This window comes from Pseudopodoces humilis, chromosome 3 (assembly GCF_049639895.1).
Source record: "Pseudopodoces humilis isolate 2021_Gansu_Grassland_sample_001 chromosome 3, ASM4963989v1, whole genome shotgun sequence".
In the NCBI taxonomy this organism is placed as follows: domain Eukaryota; kingdom Metazoa; phylum Chordata; class Aves; order Passeriformes; family Paridae; genus Pseudopodoces; species Pseudopodoces humilis.
The window spans coordinates 56,171,989-56,185,217 of NC_142202.1; the positions used below are offsets into that span (position 1 = coordinate 56,171,989).

General features: G+C 37.6%; 1 protein-coding gene across 15 annotated transcripts in view; it reads left to right on the top strand.

The window, feature by feature from the left end:
* SYNE1 (spectrin repeat containing nuclear envelope protein 1) overlaps positions 1 to 13,229 on the top strand; it is a 290,444-nt gene that overhangs the window by 161,851 nt on the left and 115,364 nt on the right. For all 15 annotated transcript variants that reach the window (XM_088052487.1, XM_088052496.1, XM_088052500.1 and 12 more), the window contains 9 exons: positions 653 to 805; positions 2,096 to 2,263; positions 3,352 to 3,528; positions 4,381 to 4,527; positions 5,574 to 5,699; positions 7,167 to 7,343; positions 9,037 to 9,302; positions 10,080 to 12,240; positions 12,411 to 12,748. In XM_088052487.1, the coding sequence (XP_087908613.1) occupies positions 653 to 805; positions 2,096 to 2,263; positions 3,352 to 3,528; positions 4,381 to 4,527; positions 5,574 to 5,699; positions 7,167 to 7,343; positions 9,037 to 9,302; positions 10,080 to 12,240; positions 12,411 to 12,748 (3,713 nt within the window). The remainder of the gene's footprint in view (positions 1 to 652; positions 806 to 2,095; positions 2,264 to 3,351; positions 3,529 to 4,380; positions 4,528 to 5,573; positions 5,700 to 7,166; positions 7,344 to 9,036; positions 9,303 to 10,079; positions 12,241 to 12,410; positions 12,749 to 13,229) is intronic.

Sequence of the window (13,229 nt, forward strand, 5' to 3'; positions counted from 1 at the left end):
CATGAAATGTATACTGCACTCAGCTGAGGTGGAGTTAACTCTTCTCACGGGAGCCTATACAGTGCTGTGCTTTACATTTGTGGCTAAAATAATGTTGCAAACAAACCAATGTTTTGGTTATTGCTGAGCAGTACCTGCATTGCTTCAAGGCTTTCTCGTTAAAGCTGCCCAGTACCCCTTGTCAGCTTCCCTGCTCAAAGTTTGTATGTTACAGCTGTGTGTTTGCTTCCTACATGTTTGGGCAGTTGTTCTCTCTAGAGTACAGTGCTAGACACTCATCACACTCCATCTCATTAAGGGGACAGCTTTGATAATGCTTTCCCACCTATTTTCATAATCTGTTCCTCTGAGCAAATTTTGCCTCTAGCATTGGCCACTTCATACAGATGAACTCCCTTTGCTTCACGAGCTCCAGACTGTCAGCCTTGCTTCTAGCCACTCTCAAAAGGAGCAGTCGTTTTCAGATGTGTGCAAAGTTGTTGTCCCAGGGCAGGGCTGAGAAACAGAATCCTGCATTGGTAAACAAAGTTCTGCCTATCTGGAAAGGGTGATATAAACCATGGTAGAAGGCTGTGCATCACATCAAAGGGAGGTTAGTGAAACACATCTCCAGTGATTGGTATATAAATTTTAGTTCTTCCTTGCATTGTAGTCCGTACAACAGACTGTTCTGTCTCACGAGCCCTCAATAAAGTCAGTGATTGAAAAGGGAGAGGCACTTTGTGATCTGGTGAATGATGTGACTCTAAAGAACAACATTCAAGACCTTCAGAGCAGTTACCAGGAACTCTGCAGCAAAACAAAGGTAAAAAGGAAGAAACCTGTGTTCTTCCAACTTGCTATATTTTTACCCCTCTGTAAGAAATTAACTGTTTATTTCATGCTGTCATGTCTGTACAAAGAACCAGATACATTTAATTACTTTTGGTGTTTTGTTTTGGTTTGGTTTGGTTTTCCTTTGGAGGGGGGACAGAAGTGACAGGCAAATTTTGAATATGGAAAAAACTACATAAATAAACATAACCAGAGTAGCTGAAATTAATTTTGACTGTGGCAGGTGAGGTCTTTGTGTTCTGTAACACTAAGGGGATATGTATTGGTGACTAGTCTGTGTTCTTATTACTTCTTTTAAAAGCATTTACTAGAATTCTAAATGCATTATTTCTTGAAGGGACAGATGCCCTTAGATTGTACTTTCTCTCATCTCTGCTTGATCTCCACAAACACTGTTTATTTTAGTTATTGAATAAAAGGCACCAGAGAAAATAAACTGCAAGATGGATATAACTTAATTCAGCAAGGGCATTATTAATTAACATTGATTCATTAGTCCATATGTATGTAGTACTTTGAAAGGTCTAATGCTTCTAAATACATCCTAAAGTATGATTACTCCTAAAGCTTTTAATGGGTTATACTCCTAACAAGGATAAGCTCTGCAAACCATGTTAGTACTTATGTTTGACCTAGGCACCTTTAATCGCCAGTCTATCCACCAATAGGAGATGGTGATGGTGATTTTTTTTTTTTTTTTCAATGTTAATTTAGTTTAAAGACACGCCTCTGATCCATACCAAAAAAGTGATGTCCATTGCATTGGATAAAATGTTGGTGGCTGAAATTTAGAGAAGCTTCCTGAAAAGAGTAAATCCTTTTTAACTCAGTGTGTACATTTTTAATTTGCCTACCACAGACACAGGCAGTATGTACGTGCAAAGGCTGTAAGCAGCAGCATTTGGTAGGTGAAGTGCAGTCTCTCAGTGTGTAACAACTGTTAGTGAACTTAATGTCAAGTTGACAGTATTCATTTTCTCAAGTGTTTTCCTCAGTCTTCAAAGTACAGTATTTCATCCGGAGTGAAAATACTGCTCAGTACCACAAAAGTAATTAATTGCAGAGATTTATTCACAGAATAAATGTGTCTTTTGATATCTTCTATTCATATGAGATTCCCTCACAGGAATATAAATTTAGATGATAATTTGTACTATATTTTCAAGTTCTTGGTGGGTTTTGGCTTGTTTGGGGGGTTTATGAACTCGTGATTACCTGAAAATTTAATTTTGGTTTGCATGTTTGCATTGTGGAACTGCAGGCATACGTTGAAACCCTAGAGGTGAGAGTAAAAGAACACGAGGATTACAATAGTGATTTGCAGGAAGGGGAGAAATGGTTATTACATATGTCCAGCAGATTGGCCAGCCCCGACCTCATGGAAAGCAACAATCTTGAAATAATCACTCAGCAGCTAGCTAACCACAAGGTAGGTTTGCTATTGGTCATCTTCCTTTGTAAAATAGAATTTTTCTTCTTTGCTTCTCTGCCTCTGCTCCAGAGCTCTATTTGTCACTCCCCTATTTTATTTCTCTTGCTGCTGTGTAAATAAGCATCATTGTCATTAATGCAGTTAACAAATCTGGCTTGTTGTTAGCATAGTTTCTGGATGAACCTGCATTTGCACAAAGAGCTCTGTTGTACTCTGATCTGAATTCTGTGTCAGATTTTCCCTGAGACTTCTCAGGAAGTGAACCACAAAAACTGGATTTTGGTCATTTTACTCTTGAAGTATTTTTTGTTCTAGCACTTTTAAGGGTGAAAAAAAAATTAAATTAAAAAATTTCTTGGTATGGATCTGCTAACAAGAACTTTAGAAATGTGGTCACCAAATTGGATGTGGTTGATAAAACAGCAATGGAGAAGAAAGTGCCAGAACTAGACATACCTCTATTAGGTTGTTCTAATTCTAGGTTCTTCCATTAGTTTGTAGCATTTTTTCCATTGGTTTTATTCAAGGTGTTGTTATGGTTGCTGTTAGTGCGAATCGTTTGATACCTTTATAGCCAGTGCTTTCTAGAAGATAAAAGAGAGCAAAATCCAACCTACCACTGCCTGAAACTGAGATTCCAGTGGCAAATATTGGTTATTCTTTAAGTAACCTCCTTAGATAAAAAATTGGCTCCACCAAAGTCAATGGAAAGAACTGTCTGCTGTGAAAGGGCTCATGGAATGAGATATGATTCAGCACGAGATTTAGTTTGCATTGCTAGACAAAAGAGAAGCTGGGGAAGCCCTGAAGAGCATGCAACAAATGAAGATTAAGCATCGTCATGGGGTCTGAGGAGGGAGTGTTTACACATTATGACAGTGCTGCTGCTGTTTCTGTGGGGTACCTGTGTAAAAACTTTTGACAATGACTTTACAATGAGCATTCAATCCAATAGCTTGACCATGACAACACATGTTGTCTGGTTTTTTTTCCCCAAATCTGAAGATGAAAATTGTTTAAAGGTGGGAGAAAAAACATTCTTCACCACAGCATGAATCTTCAAAAGTATTTTATCTGTTTCTTAGGCTATCATGGAAGAAATTACTGGATTTGAAGATCGTTTGAACAACCTCAAGAGTAAAGGTGATTACCTGATCAGTCAATGCTCGGAACATCTTCAAGCAAAATTTAAGCAAAATATACAAAGCCATCTTCAGGGCACAAGGGACAGCTATTCTGCCATATGTAGCACAGCCCAAAGAGTAAGTCTTGTCTTGTTTCAAAATTATTTTTTTAATGCCTTTTAAAATAAAGTTCATTATTATTTCTGTGAGTTATTTCTTTAAATGGTATATAACTCTTCCTACTGTTTTCATTTCAATTGAGCCTACAGATTACTGAGCACTTCATAATTCCTGTGCTACAGCTGAATTTCTTTGTGATCCAAACCTCTTGCAACCAGCAAAAGTAGTGGCCTATCAGTTCTTACCTTTATCTTTCCACATGCTCACTACCTTCATGTTACACTAACTTTAGAGCAGCTGCAGCAAAAAAAAATTAGACCTTTTCTACTTCAAAAGCTAGGGAGAAAATTGCAGTCTTAGTGTTGTTAGTTTACATGCATACATAAACAGGTCTCAAGTATGTGCTAGGAAGTACTGTCTCCCTTATTAAAACCAGAATATGCAGTTAAGAGGGGCCAGCTGGGTCATTCTGTTAACCCAATTAGGAGATCAAGCCAGCAGTCAAAAAAAAAAACAAAAAACCAAAAAAACCCAAAAAACCCTAAACAAAACAACCCAAAAATAAACAAAAATAATCTCATACAAAGTCAATGCAAAAATGATGGATACAGAAGAAAGAGAGCATGCTCTTCATTTGCATCTCTATTTTTTCTTTCCAGAAGCTGTGCATTAAATGTTGTCTGTCTTCTTCACATGTTAGCAGTGTGCAGAGAGAGTTTAAGGAGCTTTCAGCCCTTGGTACTTTCATGTACAAGGGCTAAAATAATCAAAGTCTTAATAATTCTGTTCTATCGGCAGTTTACAAGGTAGGAAAAGAGAGACAGTGGTGGTATTTGAAAATGTGATAAACTTACAAAATGTTTTGTTTAGGTGTACCAGACTTTGGAACATGAGCTCCAGAAGCATGTTAATCATCAGGATACTCTTCAACAGTGCCAGACTTGGCTGTCTACAGTGCAGTCAGAGTTAAAGCCACCTACTTGGACACCTTTCAGCCTGGCAGATGCAGTTAAACAGGTAAAAGTTTAGCACTTGGAAAAGCTCAGTTATTCTTAACAAGGTGAGTTCAGATAAGAGATTTAAATTTCTAGAAATTACGTATTTTCTACCCTTCTCAGAAAGCTGTGTAGCCTCAATGTTCATTCCCAAGCCCAAAAGGAATGCCTGGAATGTGAAATAACTTTAGATGAAAAATCAGAGGGCTTTTGCTAGCTCTGCTTAATGCTTAGAAACATGTTACCTGAAAAATGTTGGCTGGTTAGATAAATCTGCTCAGATATTCCATAGATGTGTTTAGCAGAAGGGTTGTGTCTTTCTGCTTAACCAGTTGCCCATCTGTCTGCTGTGTTCTTTATGAGACCTATTTTCACACTCCCATGGACACAGAGTCAGTTATCAGGCAATTAAAACAATTTTTCAGTCTAAGAGCATAGAAGTGCCTGTAGCCCTCATTGAAGAATTCTTTCATTTTTCATCTTGATTATTCTTAGTGACAAAGCATTTTACATTGGATTTGTAACATGGTTTTAAATTTAACTGGTAAGGTGCTAAAAATGCTGGAATTCAGAGCTGTCTCATCCATTTTCTCGCTTAATAGAGACCTTGAAATATTAGAGATGGCAGAAATACTACAAGGGCAGGGGAAGCAGGTTGAGACAGTGAGACCAGCACCTAAGTACCACTAAGATGAATTTCTCATGATCTGTCAGACACTGGAAAATTTTATAAGGACACATTGATAATCCCATAAAGCTTTGGTTCCCATTCATATGGGGAAATTCTGTCCCTGTGCTGAGAATGTGTGTTTCTATCCAAGAAATAAGCTAGCTACTTCATATGTCTCCAGGTGCTTTGGTAATTGGATAATAATCAAGTTTTTAAAGATTATTGCTTTCCATAATTATAACATAGCAACCTTACCTAAAAAAAGAATGTATTTCTACATTTAATTTTATGGGAAAAAAAAAAGAAGGCAAAGTAAAAATACTAAAATGTATGATTGTAATAAGACAAAATATTATTTCCACTGTCTCAGGGTTCATTTTTGAGTTGTCTTCCCTCAGGTTAAACATTTCCGGGCTCTGCAGGAGCAGGCCAATACATACTTGGATCTTCTGTGCTCCATGTGTGATCTGTCAGACGCCACAGTGAAGAGTACAGCAGCAGATATTCAACAAACGAAACAAACGGTACAAGATAACCACAACAACCCACTTTTAATCCTATTTAGAGCTTTAATTCTGCCTTGATCTGTTCCCTTTTGAAAGGTCACATTGGGTAATGGTTTAAAGAAATGTCATCTTACTTTCATCTTAAGTATTTCTGTAGAGATAGTTAAATAGTTTTCTCTTTCTGCTTTTTTTTTTTTTTAATTATTAAATCCATACATTGCCATCCTGGTACTAATAAAAAGACATGCAACTAAGGTAGCAAAAGGTACTTAGGCAATGTTACAAGATGTTGATCTACAGCTACAGAAATATTATTCTGTGGAAGAAAACCTGATTCAAGTTATACTTTAAAAAAACACAATTCAGTCTAATCTTCTTTGTGTTTTAGTAAATCTGAGACATAACTTATTGTTATTATTTATTCAACAATAGACTGATGTTCATATTGGCCTATATTAAGAGATTACTAATACAATAATCATCACAAAAATAAAAATCATGATGATTCAGTTCATGACTCAAAGTGCATTTATTTCAGCATATTAATTTATAGAAGTGTTCCTCAACTTTAAGTTTTCAAGTCACTTAATGTTTAGGTTTAAAATAGACCTATAAACTTAAGTTATTGGAAAAGAAGAATTATAAACATTCCTCTTGCTGTAAACATGAAAAATTTAGTCTCTCTTTTACACAGACACACAACCAAGGTTTTGAAACTACTTCTAACAAGAGTAAAAATCTAATACATACAGTAACAGTATTCCATACCAGAGAAGGGAATTGTACAAATCCAAATAACCCATAAAAATATGGCAGTCCAAGAATGGCTGAAAAACATCCCAACCATCTGAATAAGATTCTCCTTTGACATACAAAGCAGTGAAATGTTTTTAGGAAATCACAGATGGTATAGTGCTGAGTACTAAGCTGGTTGAGTGTCTAAATCTTAAAGGCAACAGACTGCTGTATTTAGAGCAAAAGCAGCTGTGTCACTATTGGTGTAAGAGGATTGATGGGCTCAGGTCTGGTAAGCATTCTTCTTACTCGCATTTTAGAAGAGGCATATAGGCAAAATAACTGCTAAGCAAATTAAATGGAAGTGTTTAGTTGAAACTTTTATGTAGGGTACACTCTAATAATATTCTTGGCATGCAGTAGACTAAATTATACAATTAATTTAAGCTTTAACAGAAGACAGAGCATTGAAATACAACCACTTACAAACTTAGTTGCTTCTCTCAACGGTGAATGATAATTAATTTATTTTGTTGTTGTTGTTGTTGTTAGACAGATTTCCTTTGATAGGTACAATTTTTGTGAGTTTTGAAGGTTAAGACTCTTTTTGTGGATAATATTAGCCCCTTCAGAATCTGGTGCAGAAATTGCTTTAGTACAGTATTGTGCTCAGAGGAAGAATGGTATTCATCCTCCATTCTCCAAAAATAGATGCATTAAAGCATTCCTACTCCATTTCTTTTCTTCTAGATTGAGCAACAGATAATGCACTCACAGTATTTGTCTCAAGGTTGGGAAGAGATCAAACAACTGAAGGCTGAGCTCTGGATCTATTTCCAGGATGCAGATCAACAACTGCAGAATTTAAAAAGGAGACGGGCAGAGTTGGAGCTAAATATTGCCCAGAATATGGTACTCCAGGTTAAGGTAAGGAAACTTTGGGTTAAGAACAGAAGGTAAGGAAGAAGTTCATCCTGTGGCTGATAGTATTTTATGATTTATATTGTATGCACATACTGCATACAATGTCTAATATGCTCTAAGCAAGAGCAAAGGAGATGGAGGAAAGAGTGTTTCCTTGTTGATGCTGCAGGGTGATTCAGAGAGCAGAAATACTTTAGTATTTTTCTAGCTTAGTTTTTTTTTTAAATAATAGACAACTTTCAGCCTACTATCTGATTTGCCTTTGCTTTTAGAGTAGACTAAATGCTGATCACAGTGGACCTGAAGATAGGCAAACTGTGTTTGCTAAATTATTTTATTTCTATACTTCTAAATAGTTTAGAAGTATTTCAAAATTAGTCAACAATACTATCTGATGTTGCTGATCTCTAAGAAGAGGTGTGACAGAAACACAATTTAATTAATGAGAAAAATGCCTTCATATCTTCTCTCATTCATTCCAGAAAAGAGACATTTTATGACCATTCTGTACACATCATAACCAGTAACTTAACAAAAAGATAATTTCTTCAACAAATTATTAAATATGTGGGGTTTTCATTTTTGTTCTAGACTTTGCTTGTATTCTTTTTTCTGATGTGCCAAGAGTTAGGTGAAAAGTAAACATCACTTCCTCTCCACATCTCTTCTACTCACACTTTGGAACAAAGTCAAAGCCTTTGAAGATGCCTCAGCACAATTTGGACTGAAAGCTGTTATACCAGCTATCATTAGAGTCCAGGAAGAAGAAGGAGTCTCTATTTCTTTACTCTTTCAGTCAATAGCTTTGGATTATAAGGAAAGGGAGACACCTGCTGTACTGTTAGATGTGGCACAAGGTGTGTTTTTTCTAATAATTTGCCCTGGTAAAGGAAGATACCTAGCTCTATTTGAAGCCATCGTGAAGAGGAATGAGGCAGAGCTGGACATGGGCATGCTTGTTTAGTTGTAGTAACTGGAACTAGTTAGGAAAAGATTATATTTACCTTAGTATGTAAGGACTGAAAAACATTTGTTCAGTTTTAGTTGTCTGTATATTGTGTATTCTTTTTGGGATCTCCCTGACTTCTTATTTGGTAGGATGTGTATGCAGATGAACTCTTTTAGTTACTAGTTATTAGCTCAGACAGCAATCACACCTAGGTAATCCATGGTTTTGTTTCAATAATGACAGTGGTAACAGTTGCTGTTACAGAAGTAGGAACAATACAGAGTATGGATATGGAGGCTCACTGACTCATGGATTCTGCTTCCTATTTTTAGTCTCTAATGAAAAAGGAAAAAAATGAGTTAGTAATAGTACTGGGAAAATGAATTATTCTTGTGAGATTGAAGACTACCTTGCATGTTTTAGTGTATGGTGGGAACTGTGCTAGTCCAGAAGCCTGGACAACAGGATGTGAATCACGAATTCTGTTTATCACTGGCACTTGGAAACTCCTCTGGTTTGCTTTAGCATCTATTACAAACTTGTCTTTATGTGAGAAGATGGGGAGGAGGGTTTGGAGAGGAGTGAAAACACTTCTTCCAATTTACATTGCCAGAGCATTGTCCTGGGCAGTCTAACATTATATATTAATATAATATATATAATTTGTCTATATGCAATTTATTTAAATTTCATTTTTTAATTTTGAATGCATGTTATTATATTGGGTTCAACTTGTATCTTTTTCAGGAATTCAGTCAGAAGTTGCAGTCTAAGCAGTCAGATCTCACCTCTGTGACTGAGAAGATGAACAAACTAACCCAAGGGCAGGAATCACCTGAACACAAGGAAATAGGAGAGCTGAACAACCAGTGGCTGGATCTCTGCCTTCAGGCACATAGTTTCCTCATGCAGAGGGAGGAGGATCTGCAGAGGACAAGGGATTACCATGATCGCATGAATGTCGTTGAAGTTTTCCTGGAAAAGCTCACAAAAGAGTGGGACAACCTTGCTAGGTAAAAAAGGAGTCACATCCACAAAGCAAACTGTGCATACATGCTGAAAGTGCTGCTTACAGAGTGTCTTTAAGTGGGAGCTGTTAAAAATCCCTTTTTGCATGCTTAATTAAAAGCACATGTCCCTTATTAATTATCAGGCAATTAATCATTTCTGTTTAGATTAAGAGCATTTGGGACGCCAGATCTTCAGTGTTTGTCTTTAAGGCAAGTACTGATTGATCCTGTCTCAGGGTATAGCATTTCCTGATGTTTCAAGAAGGTTGCCTATTTCATTTGAACCCCTTCATTTGTGGTGGTTCATGAATTCATGGCTCATTCACTGGTTCATTTTCATTGTGATACGGTGTTATATCTGTTAGACTATTATATTAAAGCTTAATAACTAGTCCTAAATATTTGCAGCTGCTTTGCATAGGATAAGCATACCAGCTGTGAATAGAATTGGGAGTGTATTGCTGCTCCTGTCACTGTCATGGAACAAGATTCACTTCAACCTCAAAACTTGCTGTTGTTCGTATGTGCTATACAGTCAGTGTGGTCTGTATTCATGTAAATGTGTATGGTCAGCCTGATGACCATAGAAAAGATGAAAGGGAATAAATCTGTGAAGTTTTTAAATTAGTGTTCAAGGCTGCTACCTTGAAGTGAATCTGAAAACTGTAGGTCTTTATATCACATTGATTTCAGTATGGCTTATAATTAATCCTGACTTCTTATAGAATCCTTGAAATAGGATCTAATAACTCATTTTTGTCCTGTCCTTTTTGATAACAGATCTGATGCTGAAAGTACAAATGTGCACCTTGAAGCTTTGCAAAAACTGGCAGTTGCACTACAGGAAAGGAGATTTGCTCTGGAAGATTTGAAAGATCAGAAGCAGAAGATGATAGAACATTTGAATCTTGATGATAAAGAATTAGTAAAGGAGCAATTCAGTCATTTTGAACAGCGCTGGACTCAGCTGGAGGACCTTGTCAAACGGAAAATTCAAGTTTCTGTTTCAACCTTAGAAGAGCTCAACTTGGTGCATTCCAAATTTCAGGAACTAATGGAATGGGCAGAGGAACAGCAACCTAGTGTCTCGGAGGCTCTTAAACAGAGCCCTCCTCCAGATATGGCTCAGACTCTTCTCATGGATCATCTTACCATTTGCAGTGAGCTTGAAGCCAAACAGCTGCTTCTGAAGATGCTTGTGAAGGATGCTGACAGGGTGATGACCAACCTAGGGCTCAATGAAAGGCAAGAACTGCAGAAAACAGTGTCTGATGCACAGTACCACGTGGCTTGTCTCAGCGATCTGGTTGGCCAGAGGAGAAAACACCTGAATAAAGCACTGTCTGAAAAGACCCAATTTCTCATGGCAGTCTTTGAGGCTACAAACCAAATTCATCAGCATGAGAAGAAGGTGATGTTTCCAGAACACATTTGTCTTTTGCCAGAAGATGTGAATAAACAGATCAGGACTTGTAAGAATACCCAGGCTAATCTGAAGGCCTATCAAAATGAGATCACAGGGTTGTGGGCTCAAGGAAGGGATTTAATGAAAGAAGCAACAAATCAAGAGAAGAGAGAGGTGTTAGGTAAGCTGCAAGAACTACAGAATGTGTACGACACTGTTTTACAAAAGTGTAACCAGAGGTTGTTAGAACTGGAGAAAAATATTGTTTCCAGGAAATATTTCAAAGAAGATTTGGATAAAGCTTGCCATTGGCTAAAACAAGCTGATATTGTCACATTCCCAGAAGTCAATGTAATGAATTCTAACACTGAGTTACACAGCCAGTTGGCAAAATATCAACAGATTCTTGAGCAATCTCCAGAATATGAAAATCTGCTACTTACACTGCAAAGAGATGGCCAAGAAATCCTACCATCGCTTAATGAAGTGGATCATTCTTATCTAGATGAAAAACTTAACAGCCTCCCTCAGCAATTCAATATTGTCACTGCTCTGGCAAAAGAAAAACTATATAAGGTTCAGGAAGCAATTTATGCCAGAAAAGAGTATGCCTCTTTGATCGAGTTGACGAGTAAAGCTCTGACTGAGCTAGAAGACCAGTTTATTAACATGGACAAAGCTCCATCTGCTGTCTCAGCCAAAGAAGCTGTGTCACTCCAGCAAGCCTACAGAGATCTCTTAGGTGAAGCCATGAGCCTTGCTGCAGCAGTGGATGAACTGAACCAGAAGAAGGAGGCTTTTCGAAGCACTGGCCAGCCCTGGCAGCCAGATGAGATGTTAAAACTTGCCACACTATATCACAAGTTGAAGAGGCAAATAGAACAGAAAATTAACCTGTTGGAAGACACAATAGAAGCATGCCAGGAGCATGAGAAGATGTGTGTGCAGTTTGAGGCACAGCTAGAGACAGTGAAAAAGGAGCAGGTTAAGGTGAATGAAGAAACTCTCCCAATAGAAGAAAAGTTGAAAATATACCACTCTCTGGTGGGCAGCTTGCAAGACTCAGGAAGTCTTCTGAAGCAAATAACTGAACATCTAGAAACCCTTTCTCCTCAGGTTGACCCATCTGCATATGAGACAACAAACCACCAAGTTCAGGCTTGGCAAGAGAAGCTGAAGTCTTTGCATTCTGCCATTGTTGACACGGTGATGGAGTGTGAGAACAGACTTGTGCAGAGCATTGACTTCAAGACAGAGATCTGCCGCTCACTCGACTGGTTGAGGTGGGTGAAAACAGAACTTAATGGAACATTAAGTTTGGACCTCAAACTGCAAAACATCCAAGAAGAAATCCGAAAGGTTCAGATCCATCAAGAAGAAGTCCAGTCGAGCCTCAGAATAATGAATGCACTGAGCAATAAAGAGAAGGAGCGCTATATGAAAGCAAAGGAGCTGATACCTGCTGACCTGGAAAACACTCTTGCTGAGCTGGCAGAACTGGATGGTGAAGTTCAAGAAGCTATACATGTGAGACAGGTTAGTTCACCCAAACCATCATTAGTTTCTTGGTCACAAAGCTGAAAAAGATGGCTCTGTGGCTTTATCTTTACAATCATCATAGAAGGACTCTGTTTAGTAACCCTACTGTTTTTTAAATTACACAGGTTACTGTGATTTTATGTTTGTGACTCTCCCTTTTATTTCAGGCTACCTTGAATAAAGCATATGGCCTCTGCCAAAGGTACTACCAAGTGATGCAGATAGCAAATGACTGGCTGGAAGATGCTCAGGAATTTCTACAATTAGCAAGAAGTGGTCTAGATGTTGAGAACTCTGAGGAGAATCTAAGGAACCATGTTGAATTTTTCATCACAGAAAGTCAGTTTAACGATAATTTGAAAGTGTTACAAGGCCTTGTGTCTGAGATAGAGCCCTTTTTACAAGCCACAGCAAGCGAACAGCTGTTGCAGAATGTAGCTGCATTGGAGGAAAAGGCTAAAGTGACAGAGCAAGAAGCTAAAACCCAGCAAGAACAATTACAAAGGTATATTCTTCTTTTTTTTTTTTTAATTCTTTCATTTTACCATCATCTTATTGGTAATGAAATAAAGAAACAGAACATTAATTGAAGTTTTTAAATATTCGTTCTGCTTTTGAGAGAAGTGGATATTGGGTATTCAGTGCTCTTGGATTCTGCTTTCTTTTCTGTCCTTGACCGACTAGTTGCATGATCTTAAAGATGCTCTGGTAGAATTATGTTAAGCTTGGAACCACACAGAGAAGAGTAGGGAATAATTGTTCTTTATTTCACCTGACACAAGACGTATGCACAAACAAATTAAATTGAAGCAGACATTTTGAACTAAAAGGAAGTACCTTTTTAACAAGCATAACTACTGAATTCCGTAAGTTTGGGTAGGTTTAAACCACAACATGGGCAGTCTCTGAGGAAAAGTCAGATAAGGGCTATTAAATGCCCAGCTGTGTTTTCTTTAAGGCATAGCTGAAAACCAGGACCATATGCT